This window comes from Spermophilus citellus, assembly GCF_964194105.1.
Source record: "Spermophilus citellus genome assembly, chromosome: 15".
Lineage (NCBI taxonomy): Eukaryota > Metazoa > Chordata > Mammalia > Rodentia > Sciuridae > Spermophilus > Spermophilus citellus.
Genome location: NC_138195.1, coordinates 25,560,429 through 25,575,102, shown reverse-complemented (window position 1 = coordinate 25,575,102; position 14,674 = coordinate 25,560,429). Strand labels below are relative to the sequence as shown.

The following is a 14,674-nucleotide window of genomic DNA, read 5'->3' as shown; positions in this document are numbered from 1 at the left end:
GTAGGACACTTATCATAAGTGGATCTTGCAGGACCTCACATTGCTCTGGGTGAGCGAGTGGTAAGAAGACGAGCAGACCTGGAAGTCACTATAGACACTAAGGCTACACTAGGCTTATCCAAAACATTTTTTCTTCTTCAATAATAAATTAACCTTAACTTAATGTAACTCTTTTAACTTTATAAAGTTTTTAATTATTTTTACCATTTGGAACTCTTTGTAATAACACTTAGCTTAAAATGCAAACACTATACAGCTATACAAAAATATTTTCTTTCTGCATATTCTTATTCTGTAAGCCATTTTCTATTTTAAATTTTTATTTGGTTAACTTTTTGAACTTTTTTGTTGAAAACTAAGTCAAAAACATGCCATAACTGTGGCTATACAGGGTCAGGATCAGTAACACTGTCTCCCACCTCCACATCATGTCCCATCAGAAGGTCTTCAGGGCCAATAACACACATGGAGCTGCCATCTTCTGTGATAATAGTTCCTTTGTCTCTGAAGGACCTGCCCGAGTCTGTTTTACAGTAAAAAAAAAAATTTTTTTTTTTTTTTGTAAAATAGAAGGATTACACTCTAAAATAACGAAGTGATAACAGTTGTTACTATAGTTAACAAGTGTTACACGGTGTATATGGTTGTATGTGCTGTGCTGTTCCATAGCTGGTGGACAGTAGGTTTTCAAAAGCATCACCACAAAAAGTAAAGAAGTAACAAGCTGCACCCTGACATTACAATGGCTGCAGTGTCACTAGGCGATAGGAACTCTTCAGCTCCAGTGCAGTCTTATGGGACTGCTGTCATCTATTCAATCTGTTGTTGACTGAAATATTATTATAATGTATGTGGCGTGCACATAAGGAGTCAGAGAACTTGAATTCCAGTCCCAGATATATCTCTTAAGTGCCTATTCTGGGCTGCTTCAAGACGAAGCACTAGTAAAAGGTCAAGGATTATTTTAATAGCATTTCTGCTCCTTAGCCCTCACTTCCAGCCCTTCGTCAGTTATGTTAAAACTGAAGATTCGTGCAGCATCGTTTGATGGTTTTAGTGGCAGGCTCTCCTCTTCCTCCCAGTTAGGGCACTGAAGCTCAGTGACTGCTCCTGCTCTTTAGATGAGTCAGAAAAAGCCATTGCCCTGTGCCACCTGCAGACTGAATGAGAACAGACCATCACCAATTTTTTTTCATCGATTGAAAACAATACCTGGGAGACTCATTTTTTAATAACCAAAGGCTTGCTGGGCTTCAGTGTATTTGATGCCTTGCCTCATTTGGAGGCCTTTCCCTCCTCCTCCTGTTCTCAGTTTCTGTATTTTGGTATTAAGTGATTTGTCCACTTCATTTCATTTCTTGGTTATTCATTAGAATTTGAAGAAAGTGGCTTTATTTTTACTGAAAACTGATTTTCTATGACCCTGAGAGACCATATTTCACAGATATGAGGCTTTCATGATAAAATTTTATAGTGTCCACTGTAGGTTTTTATGTGAGCGTCCTCCAGATAATCTCTGCTTTCAACAGTGCACATTCAGAAGCCCACTAATAGGAAGGCTCCAGTTCTAGTTACTGTTGAATAATAAGCATATTCCATCCTCTTTCCCACTGGATGCAGTCAAAAAATACTGTGGAATGTTTGTAGCAGCTACTTGAGACTCAAAAGTAAATGTTAGCTGGCAGATTGGGGAGGGAAACCAAAATGTAAAGGATGGGGAATCCAGGTTTCCTGTTTCCCGTTTGTCTCTCCATGTACTGTCCTGCCTGGACTTCAAACACAAATCCCTGAAGGCAGAGCTTCAAGAGAATCCCTTTCTCTCTGGCCCAGGGAAAAGAAGGAAAGCCATTCTGGGACAGAGACTGGGAGAAACCCTCCCCATTTCCTTGTGACCTGTGAACATTCAGAATGTGGCATGTCTAGACTTTGTCTGGACATAGTTATTTGAACACATAGAATTTTACCATTTTATTTTGTTTTCCCCTCTTAATATAGGAAAATGCTTATACCATTACTGCCCTACACAGTTATCGGAAACTTATTTTTTAATAATTTATTAAGCAGTCAGCCTGGTTCAGTGCTTCTCGTACTTTCATGCACATCTGCATCACCTCAGCTTTTGGATCAGTAGGTCCAGCTCTAACAGTTTACTTACTCAAGTTAGACTCCCCATCTTGGCCAATACTGCCCCTGAACCAGACCTTGGACAGCAAGGGAGCTATTTGACAGTCCTCACAAATGTTATTTCCATTTTGCAGCTTGTTACAATGAGATGTTTGTCCAAAAAGCTTTTCTTCATATTTGGGGTCATTTCTTTAAGATAGACTCCCAGAAGCAAAATGGGCTCAGAGGTTATGGCCATGGAAATTGCTGGAAAACTGTGGTGATCTTTACAGAGGGTTTTTGCCATTGGTCATAAACTAGATGATATCATTAAGGCTCAGGATGGTTCAGCCACCCAGGGTCACAGAGTAGGTCATTGGGGGAGTCGTGATGTTAACACAGAGTGATTTGGCCTGCTCTTGCATGCTTGGCCATGTGAAGACTGCTCTCTCAACTCCTCCCCAACACCAGCACGTTCCTTAGCTTACAGCTGTGCTAACTTGACCTGGGAAGACATGAGCTCCCATCAGGTTAATTTTTATTTCTATTTGTTTGACAGTTTGTGCCTCTATCTGGTCACATCCTTTTGTCCTTGAATAAATTCTGTTTGCTGAGTTGGTCTCATTTTACTTAATTTCTATGTGCTGTGTACATGATAAAAAAACATTAACTTGTCTCTGCTGCAGTTTTGTAATTTGTCTTGCACTTTGCTTTTTTAAACATGATTAAGTATTTTAGATCATTGTAAACATCCGTCCTCTTTTCCCTTTCCCCTAGACTTGAAGAGGCTTTCCATGTTTGGCTAACATGGGAAAATATTTTAAAAAGAAGGCTTAGGGATTTTAAGGACACCTGTAAGAAGTACAGCATTGATTTATTTATTTTTCCTGTTTTCCTCCGTGCCACGTTAACTTCGTTACTTCTCTTCCTCTCCCCCAACACATCAGTCTCCTGTGAAGATTTGCTTGCTAAAATGAGGGGGTACATTATGAGGAGAATCCCCCTTGGTAATGTGATTATAGGTTTTATAACACAGATGGAGTTAGGAAGGATCATTTGAAATAGTCTAAAATGAGGAGATATGTCCAATTTTTTTAACATAACTTTCTTCTACATATTATCCGTTTTTTATGACAGAGCTAAACCAAACTTTTAATTTGAGGTTTTAGAAAACTGTATCATGTTTGTATAATTATGCAGTTTTAAAAATGTCCTATCAAATTTGTTCTGAGACACAATGATGACTTGGCCCTAACCCAATTCTGGCTACTTTTCCCCTTCATTTTAGCTCTTTGGTCTGAATTTTGTGGTATTTACTGCCCCATCTTTAACTCTTTTTACAGATTTTTTAATATGTCTACTCCTGGGTCTCTAAGTGTTGAGGGAACATTTCTGCTCTATGACTTTTGGATGCAGACTTTCCCTTATCCTGACTTCCTGCTGTGAAAGGCCAAGCTTCCTGTCCTGTGCCTTGTCCTTACTTCCTCCATCTCTGCCCATCCCCACATCACACCTTCAAGCTTCTTGTCCTGCCTTCCCTCTGCAGTTCTCTATCGTCTGTTTAGCTCAATATTCAGGGCCTATATTATCAGAGTTCTGGAAGTGCTACTCACGGCTAAGCCATGTGGTTTCCAATAGTTTTCTTTTTCTGCACAATTTTCTTTTCCCTGTAGAGTAAGTAATTGCTGTTCTGCTTTCATGGTTTTTCCTTGTGCTTATTCATCTCGAAGTTGACTCTCCTTAGTTTGGTCAGAGGCATTGGAGTGTTCTGTTAGTCTCATCTCCTGGAAGTCGTCTCTCCAGAGCCCCTCGGCTGGTCCCTTTCTGGGGAGCTACAGCAAGGTTCTGTTTTCCCTTTGCTGGCAACCTGGCCAGACCTGTTTCTTCCTTTCCTCCATGATACTCACTTTGTGGAGCATATCCTCTGTAATTCCTGGAAAAGAGTTTATAGGTGGGCAATATTTTAAAATCTTACGTATATAAAAAAGGCTTTTGTTTATCCTTTGGTTTATGCTTGATTGTAATATGAATCGGTACAGAATTCTAAGTTAGAAATCACTTTTCATAAGAATCTGAAGGCATTTTTTCAAAAGCCTTCTGTTTCCCATTGTTGCTTTTAAAAGTCTGATTCTAGTGATCCTTCATATAAAACTTGTTTTTAATCTCTGGAGACTTTAGCATCTCTTCTTCATCCCTGTTTTTGAAGTTCTGTGATGCCATCTTGTGATGCAGGTCTGTCTTCTGTTGTGTGGAGCCTTCAAGGGTCTCTGAAATGGGAAACGCTTATCCTTCATGTGATCTGTGTAGCCTGCCATCTTTAACTAGAAATATTGAAGACTTTTTTATAAAGGAAAATTATAATGAAAAGTGTCTCCCAAAGCCTGGAATATTATCAGTTAATTGTTGAAAAAAGACCTTGGTGATCAAATTGGCCAACAAGAATTTAAACAGGTGCTGACAAGCTTAAAATATAGACAGTTGAACATCTTGTTTGAAGGAACAAATCCAAGTTGCAACAAGTGAGTTGTTAAGTCTGTTTAATTACTTTACTATCCAGCCCAGTCTTGCATCATACGCAGGTAGATTAATTTATAAACTTTTTCACTCCTATTAAAAGTAAAGGCATCTAGTGCTACCCACATACTTTCAGAAGATTGAAGGCACATTCTGCAGAGCCCCTTGTTTGATGCATTGACTATTCCAGCCTCCTGCTCCTTTTTCTAAGTTAGTAGAATAGTTGTCCTCCCAGGCCATGCATGGCAAAAATACATCTTTAAGATTTTCTTCTTCCAAAACAGCAGTTTGGGTAAGTAGGTCCACTTATTTTTCTCTGATAAAATTATTTAAATTTGGTAAACATTTATTGAAATGTGCTGTAAAACATCCAAAAGTTTCAAAGCCAAATGCTTCATCTATAGAACTGAACTTTCTTCGGGTGCTGCCTATGGAATGGTAAATATTGAGAGGCTAAATTTCATGGTGTGGATTTTGTGTGTCTTAATAAACCCTAATTCTGTGGTTTGTTTGTTTGGTGGTGCTTGAACCCATGGCCTTGTGCATGCGAGGCAAGCACTCTGCCAACTGAGCTATATTCCCAGCCCAAACCCTAACTCTGGATATAGATAGTAAACATAGCACACTTTTATGTGACTAATAATCTTGTTTTCTTCTCTCCTGCCAGCTTTTTGGAGACTGGGAAGCCCAATTGCGGAGAATAATGAAGCTCATTGCTGGAGGTGGTTTGTCCATCACTGGCTCTCACAACATGTGTGGGGACTATCTGTACAGCGGCCACACGGTCATGCTAACACTCACCTACTTATTTATCAAAGAGTGTAAGTCTAACACAACCATCCATCACAGTTTCCTTACCTGCCATTTTCCAAGGTCTCTGGTCCTTTGAAAAATCATGTTGTGTGGAAGGGCTGCTGAAGGAAGACTGGAGGCTTTAGGAGGGTGGTGGCTTCATCTCATCACCATGCCTGGAATGCAGCTGGCACCCAAAGGGAATATGTGGAAGGACATAAATGTGCTTCTTGCAAGATGTCTTGTTTTCCGCAAGTCAGTGTAGTTATGGGGTAGAGGCAGTTTCCAGCACAGTGGTACAGCGTGTGTTATGATCAGTGGTACAGCTCTGAAAGGAACCAGATGGAAATCTCATAAAGACACAGAAATCCAGCATCGGGCCTGGTTAGATGATAGAAGCTCATGTATTGACTCTGTAGTTATGTTTTCAAGCACTTGACACTGTGCCACTTGCTGAGGGTACAGTGATGGGTAAGAGGATTCTCTGCCCTCGGGCCATGGGCTTAGGGATGAGGCGGACACTAAATGGGACATTTCCTTTAAGAAGCATACTTAAAACATTCTATTGTGAATCAAAGCCAGACATGGTGGCACATACATGTAATCCCAGTTACTTAGGGGCAGAGGCAGGAAGATTATAAATTCAAGGCTGGCCTCAGCCAAGAAGCAAGATTCTGTTTCAAAATAAAATATAAAGGGCTGGGTATAGCTCAATGGTAGAGCTCTTGCCTAGCATGTGCAAAGCCCTGGATTCAACCCCTGGTACTGCCATAAATAAATATTAATAATATTAGTACTTGTAAAACTAACAAATTAACATTATAGATAACCCCATATGCTGCTCAAATTTAGCATCTAGAATTTTGCCTTATTTGCTTCAGATTACCTTTTTCAAAAGAAATAAAATGATAATATGTGATTAAATCCTTTCCTTATCTCATTTTCCTGTATCATTTCTAAGCTTATTTTTATATTTGAGAATTGGGTTTCATGGTTTTAAAATTTTATATAAATGGTTCCATGCTATATATATATATTCCTCTACCATCTTTTGTTTTTGAGACATGAGACTTGGTTCATTCATTTTAATTGCTATTAGTATTTCAGTACTATAAATGAACCCTTTATTACTTAGAGGAAATTTAGTGGTACTTAGCTTGGCATAGTGGCTCATGCCTGTAATTTCAATGACTCAGGAGGCCGAGGCAGGAAAATCACTATTTTGAGGCCCACCACGGCAACTTACAAAAACCCTGTCTCACAATTTAAAAAAAAAAAATTAAATAAAGGAGTGGAAATACAGTTCAGTGGTACATGCCCCTGGGTTTAATCCCTAGTAACAGAATGGGGGTGTGGGGGAAATTCAGTGATACTCAGAATTTTACTGCAATCTAATGAGCATTATGCAGGCGTTTCCATGAAAGGCAAAAAGTAAAACCAGACTGCCATGGTTTCACAGAGGTGGGATGTACATTGCGATCTGGAGGTGTATTGGGAGCATTGTTGTCCTCTCTGGGAATTAATGTGACTGGAGTTTTCAGTGAGAGCAATAATGAGAAATGAGGAGGGATAGGTAAGTAGTAAACAGATTGTGGAGGGTGCCCTAAGCCACAATAAGGAATCTGAACTTCCATCTGAGGGAGATGGGTGCCTATCAAGGGGTCGGAACAATGGAGCAGTACCATCTCCTGTGTCCTTCAGAGAAGGAGAAACCACTCTTGGCAGCAGGTTGTAAGATGGACTAGAGAGGGATTAGAATGGAGACCAGGAGAAAAGTTGGGTGATTGTTGTTAGAATCAAGGAAAAATATGGAGGTAACTTGAACTACCATGGTGGCTTTGGGGATGGAAAGAAGCAGAGGGTACTAAGAGACATTAATAAAAAGAGTCAACAGATAACACAGGACAGTATAGATTATGAGTGTAGAGGAGAGAGGTGGTGAGCTTGGTTAAAGTTTTGTTCTGGTTTTGAAAACTAAGGTAAGAGAGTACTGGAGAAAGAAAGGGAGAATTGATGTTCCTCTACTTGTATTTAGTATGCAGTCACAAATAGTGAATTCTAGCAGTTCTATTGAGAATTCAATGGATTTGAAGCAGCCTTTGGTATTTGGTAATAACCAGGTGTGGAAAATGGGAACCTTAGAGGGCAGATGCTGACAGCCCTGGGGAAGGGATTCCTGCCCTCTGCTGGCTAATACTGAAATCTTTTAATGCTGTCAAGGCTTATTTCAGCAATAAAGCATTGTGCCATTCTAGGAAGTGCAGAGGCCTTGGGTCATAGACCTCTTGATTTTGAATCCTGGTGTTACCATGTGCCAGCTCTGTGACCCTGTGAAAAATCTGCAACTTCTCTGAGTCTTAGTTTCCTCATCCAAGAAGATTTTGAAATCTACTTCATGGGTGAGGAACGGGTTATTAAAATTTAAATAGATGATGTACTTGGATACTAATACTAATAGAGTTACACAGAGAATAAATTATAGCTATTATTTGTTGTTGTATTGTTAAGGTACCAAGTACAAGTATTACTGAAATATATCCCTGCCATAACTCCCACTTTAAAGTTGTAATCTGCCCTTCACTCCACCTTCTTCTGACCCCTTATCTTGCTCACCTTTAAATTTCTCCAGAGCCTTTAATATCTTCTGATATAGTATGGAATTTAGTTATTATAATCATAGCCTCTGGTCTCTCTTCCCTCTTAGGAAGTGTCTCCTCATGAGGGCAGGCCCTTTCCGGTCTCTGCCCATTGATCCTGGTAACTAGAGCAGTGCCTGTCCTTGGCATCTGGCAGATGCCACATGTATATTGGTTGAATTAATGACATGAATGACTACTTCCTGGATCTCTAAAGAATCCAATATTGTATCCGCCGAGAACTAAAAAATAAATATTAAAAATTCTCTCACTCTCTCTCCTCTCTCACTCTCTCTTTAAAAAAAAAAAAAGACTCCTATTAAAAAAAAAAAAAAAAGAATCCAATAAAAGCCTGTACTTCTCCTCTGGTGTGGGGAAGCTACATTCGAAATTTTTGCCTAAAATTCCAGAGCCTCTGAATCCCTACCCACTGAGAATGCAAGATAGAGAGGTAGGCCTGTACTAGTAGAGACTTCCATGTTTCCCTCAGGTGACTCCCCAAATGAAGGTAGAGAAAAGCATTTTTCTGACACATTCCTACCTTTCAGAGGCTTTTGGATGAGAGTTCCCAGGCATTTAATTCTTCTTCTGTTTGTATTGAGAAATGGAAACCTCAGAGACTTTCAGATGAGTTGTACAATTGTGGAACTTGAAAAGCAAATAAGACAGTTGTATTGGTTATGATCGCTTAGTTCATGTATGGAGATGTATGGATCAATAGATACTGATTTTTGTAAAGAGCATTAACCCCAAATTAGCTACAGGTAAATTGGGCTAAAATGTCAGTGAGCAATATTTTAAATGGAAGCAGAATGCATTAACCCATCCTTGATTAAACTACTCTTTTAAACTGCATTGATTATATCAGTCAAGTAATAATCAAATCTGAATTACTATTGCTGGTAGTAAAATCACTGTGTAAAAAGTTCTTTCCATTCTAACCTTGGTTACAGATAAAAATGAAAGCCTCTAGATTTACTAGCCTAAGAGATCTGTTTTCAGAAGGGAAGACCTAAGGTAATTAGACTCAGAAGCACTGTAGCAGAGGCATGGTGGGTATCTTCTTGAGCATTATTTGGATGATGGGACTATTATACATTTCTCCTTTTTTCAGATTCCCCTCGACGACTCTGGTGGTACCACTGGATTTGCTGGCTTCTCAGCGTCGTTGGAATCTTCTGTATTCTCTTAGCGCATGACCACTACACTGTGGACGTGGTGGTAGCATATTACATCACCACAAGACTCTTCTGGTGGTATCACACTATGGCCAATCAGCAAGTGAGTCCTCCCTGCCCCTGTTGGATGTTAGCTCTTGTTGTTCCTGGATAGGTGCTGCTGGCTTGGGCAGGGAATGCAAAGAATCCACAGATGTCTTACGCATCGTTTTCTTTTCTCTTGTTTTATTTTTGTTTGGGTCTGGTTTGGTTTTATTTTAGGCAGGGTCTTGCTATGTTGCCCAAGCTGGTCTTGAACTCCTGGGCTCAAGCCTCAGCCTCAGCCTACCAAGTAGCTGGGGATAGTGTGACACCATACCCAGCAAAATGTTTCTTTTTTAAAAAAATATATTTTTTATAGTAGATGGATACAATACCTTTATTTCACTTTTATGTGGTGTTGAGGATCGAACCTAGTGCCTCACACACTAGGCGAGTGCTCTATCAGTTGAGCTATAACCCCAGCCCAGCAAAATGTTTCTTAAAGTGTAGTCAGCTAATATTGTGCTGTCTTTTGTGACATTGATTCTCTTGAGAACCAAGATGAAAAAGTATTTAATATAAGGACACAGGAGAATATGTCTTCTAAAACAAGTATCATACCCTCATTGTCTATGAAAAAGATTTTCTAAGTCTGTGTCCACTCATTGCTAGGTTTGCACTCTTACCCTCTTCTCATTACTGTGGGCCCATCACCAGTTTAATACTTAACATTTCATTAAGTTTTTCCATTTTTAACATAGAAAAGCTAACTGAGGTATTTATTAATGGCCAAGAAACAAACAAGCCCGTGTTTTGTGTTTTCCTTGCCCTGCTAGTTTTGGGGGCCCATGGGCAGGTGTGTGAAGAGTATAAGATGGTGATCAGAGGATGAAGCTGGGTTGTGTGAGTGGCCATGGGCAGGTCCAAGATTCTTCATGAATTTGAACACAGGAAACATTTGAACTTAAAGTAAAAAAAATTGTGAAAATGTGTTTCTTTGTTATCTTAGGTGCTAAAGGAAGCTTCCCAGATGAACCTCCTGGCCAGGGTGTGGTGGTACAGGCCATTTCAGTACTTTGAAAAGAATGTCCAAGGAATTGTACCTCGATCTTACCATTGGCCCTTCCCCTGGCCAGTAATGCACCTTGGTAGGCAAGTTAAATACAGCCGGTTGGTGAACGACACATAACAGCTATGCTGAGTGGGGAAACAGGAACTGTCCGAAGTGCTAAGAACTCCATGAGAGAAGATGCCATAAAATAAACACCTCCTGACCCTGTTATCTTTCAAGAGTTACCTTGACTTAACCTATTGAGTTACCTGGTCAGCACTGTGATCTTTTTTTCTCTCCAAAGGACCTGCGTTGGACAACAATAAAGAAAATCTCACCTATCATGCACTGTCCACATTTCCTGTTCATGAGTTTGGGATTTACATAACCCGCAGCCACCACGTTCCTTTGTATATGATGCAACAGCATAAATGTAAGCTTTTATATCATAAGTTCTGGTCTTTCCAGTCACATCTGGAAATAAAGTGTATTATTTTCTTGGGAAAACATACTTTTCATATCTCTTGCCCCAAAGATTGGGCTGTAAGCCATTTTCTAGCAAATGTCTCTATGAAGGTTTCTAAGTACCTGAATGGGGTTCGATTCTGAAATCTTTCTACCTGTTGCACCGATATTCAAATAAAAATGACAGACACAGAGAGGTTTGGTAACTTTGGGTTTTGTAAAATCAGCAGAGACGGTGTGTCAAAAAGTGCAAAAAAAAAAAAAGATTCTGTTATAAGTGATTTTCTAAGTATTTCCTAACTTTATTTTTCAAAATGATGTTATGAAAACCAAATTTAAAGATTTTTACATGTCAGAGAGAAGAGAGTTAAAATTTAAAAATGTTTCTTGGGAGAGAAATTTGTCTATGTTTCTAGTGCCTTTCTTGTCTTGATTGTATGGTCAGTAGGCGATCTTAAATGTTTTTATTTAAAATAAAGTATTCCATGAAAATATAAATGTATGTATACACTACTAAATTTTGCATTTATAGCTAAATTAAATCAGAAGACTGCTTATGGTTTTAAAATTGCTTTGAATTAAAGAATGGGGGTGTTAATTAGAGAGTCGAAGCCTGTTCACACATTGTGAGCAGGTGACAATGACATGTACCACTTAAATTATTTTATTGTCTTTTTGGTAGTTCAATTTTAACTACTCAATGAAAACAGCCATGAATATCTTTTTTTTTAAAGAGAGTTTTGAAAATGATCACTTATCTAAAACTTGAAAGCTACAAATTAGTTATCCATACTCTCATGACAATTTTGTTGGTGAACAACAAAAAAGAGATCTATTTCTTTAAAATATATTTGTGCAGAAACTGCATGTAACTCTAAGTTTTACTCCTAACATATGTATGTTTGGGGAAGTATTCTATTCTATACTTGCCAATGTGGAGAACAAAATAGTTTTTTAAGAATGAAGAAGTATATTATATCCATTCTGTATTTTACGTGCAACAGAATTATCTTCTGTAGGGATTTTTTGTGTATTCACAAGGTGATATTTGTATTGTAAAACAATAATGGTGAAGGAAATAAAAAGGCTTTTAAAATTTTGTTTGTTTTAAATCTTTGTAAAGTTATTATTCCAGAGAGTATACTGATATCTTACAGCTTATCTAGATCGTACATAATCAAAATGCACTTTTTAATAAAAACTGATACTTAAAATAAATGTCTATTATTGCTAATGTTTTCACATTCTTCACAAAATCACAACGAAGTCATTATATTAAGGTGGGGTTTCTTTACTGAGTTTAACACAGGGCCTTTAGTAATCATCAGTTTCTTTGTGATTCCTTAACATGTATTCTTTAGTTACCACTACAGATTGGTTTATAAAAAGTATATTTAAAAACCTTGCAGATAAGTTGAATTCACACTGTACACCTTTGTTTTCTGACAGTTTTGAATTTTCTAATTCTCAACTAAGCCACTCACTTATTTTTTCGTATAGCTTAGAACTAATACAGCTTTTCCAGTTTAAATGGAAAGCAAAAGAAAATCTGAAGTGAAAAACAGTGATAGTATTGATAACCATGGTAATAGAAAAGAACTCTTTAAAAAGAGAAAAAGCCAACGATGATTATTTCTGATGTGAAGAAGGAAGGTGTTAACAGTCGAAAACTATCTTGGTTGAAGGATGTGTTCTGGGAAGCTAGAGATGTGAAACCAGTAGAATGTTCTTGCATGGGACTTTGAGCATGTGTGCCAGACAGAGGAAATATGATGTGCTCTCAAGGCAAACAGCAAAACTCTAGGATAGGACTGTGTTTAACTCTGTTGACCAGGTGCTCCATATAGAGAGGGAAAATAAGTTGAGTAAATAGAAATGAACTATTGGCACATGCTAAGAAGAGAATGTTTTTCCAAAGACTATTGAAATAATTATATTAAAAATTCATAACTTTGCATATCATATATTTACCAGGACATTCACTTGCTGATTGCCTAACTGCTCTGATGCATGAGTTGTTGTACCATGTGGTTCTTCTACTCTGCAAATCCCAGGAAAGACTAAGAGAAACTTCTTTATATTCTGAAAAATTGTGGTGCACTTGATAATGACTGCCTGAATAAGCACAAGTACTCTTTTGTCCTATATTTGCTAAGCTAAAGCCCTAGACAATAGCTTCCACCATTTTATTAATTTTACAACTTAGATACTTAACATATATTAGCATCATACAACCACAAGGTGTAGGTTTTCCCCATTTTACAGATGAGCCCACAGAAATGACACAGATACAAGAAATAATTTGCCCAGGAACATGCAGCTGATAAAGTGGTGAAAATCCAATTGGAGTTCAGGTTTCCATCCTCCCCTACCAATACTTTTGAGCTTTCATAAATTCTGCAATAAGAGTCTTTAGGAGAAATTTCTGCCAGTGGTGGCACATTGAAGCAGAATGACTTACTGATGGACTGAGTAGCGGAAAATTCACACTATATGATGTGAGAAAATTTTGCCAGTTTCCTAATTCTTTTTTCTCCCAAGCACATACCAAAATTGATGTTTGATAGTTTTTTTAAAAACATCATAAATGTATAAAATGAGAATGCATGCCATCCTTAAGTTGATCACCATTATATGAAAGGTCAACCAGGTTTGTTTTTGTTGTGTGTGTAGATTGGGTTTTTTTTTTTTTTCTTTTTGCAGTGCTAAGTAGCAAATCCAGGGTTTGGAACATACTAGGCAAGAGCTCTATCACTGAACTACATCCCCAGCCCTGTCAACCAGATTTTTAATTAACTAGGAAACATGATTCTTGAATTATTTTGTATTGATATCTTTTTCTCCCTATGGTCAGAAACCTTACTTTGATCAAATCAAAACTGTTGATTTGATATTCTGCTTACCAGTAATTTAAAATACTTTCCTATCTCCTAAGAGAATAAGTTAGAAGGAAATTAAGTGATCCAGTCATCAGAGGGACCTTTCAAATTAAAATGACAGTTGACATAACTCAATGAATATCTACCAATTGTAATTCTTTTCCATTTGTTACATTTGTTTATAATTCTTTTTCATTTGTTACATTTCCGCCTCTCTTTTTTCCTGCCTTCCTCTATGGACATCATATGATTCCGTTTTATGTCTTAGTTTACCAGTTATACTTTTTTAAAAATGCGTAAAGTGGGCTTGCTTACCTGCGTTGCCTAAGGTTCATTACTTGGGAGGCTGAAGAGGGAGGATCACTTGAGCCCACAGGGTTCAAGACCAGTTAGGCAACAGCAAGACCCAATCTCAAAAAACAAGCAAATGAACAGAAAATGATGGTTGCTCTAGAGTTTATATTTTTTAACCTAACCAAAGCCTGTCTTTGAGTGTGGTGCAGGTGATAATGTTGATTTATAACATTGATGTTACCTCACTTACCAAATACCATAAGCACCGAATACATGGCTGATGTTACTACTTTAACAATCCGTTGTCTTTTAAGTCAGTTAAGGAAAATGAAAGATTTTGTTTATCTTTGTTTATTCTCTTAGGCCTTTCTTTATGTAGAGTCAAACTTCTAACCTACATCATTTTCATTCTGCCTGAAGAAATTCCCGTTCCTCACAGAGCAGGTTTGCTGGTGATGAATTCCTTCAGATTTTGTTTAAGAAAAATTTCTCCTTCACTTTTAAAGGATAACTGCTGAACCTAGGTTACTGTATCCCCATCCCCGCCCCAGTGCTTTGAGTGTTTCACTCCACATTTTGTTTACCTGGTTTCTCCTAAGAAATCTTTTTTTAATTTTATCCTTATACCCCTGCAAATAATGAGTGCTCTTTCACTACATTCTTTCAAAAAATTTTTTCTTATTGTTTTCTACAGTTCAAATATGATGTGTCAGTTTATTTATTTGTTTGTTTGTTTGTTTA

At 37.9% G+C, this 14,674-nt stretch overlaps 1 protein-coding gene across 13 annotated transcripts in view; it reads left to right on the top strand.

The window, feature by feature from the left end:
* Window positions 1-11,972, top strand: part of SGMS1 (sphingomyelin synthase 1) — a 299,689-nt gene extending 287,717 nt beyond the window's left edge. For all 13 annotated transcript variants that reach the window (XM_081268407.1, XM_081268406.1, XM_081268405.1 and 10 more), the window contains 3 exons: window positions 5,285-5,438; window positions 9,160-9,326; window positions 10,254-11,972. In XM_081268407.1, the coding sequence (XP_081124533.1) occupies window positions 5,285-5,438; window positions 9,160-9,326; window positions 10,254-10,433 (501 nt within the window). In that variant the 3' untranslated portion in view covers window positions 10,434-11,972. The remainder of the gene's footprint in view (window positions 1-5,284; window positions 5,439-9,159; window positions 9,327-10,253) is intronic.
* The last annotated feature ends 2,702 nt before the right edge of the window (window positions 11,973-14,674 follow it).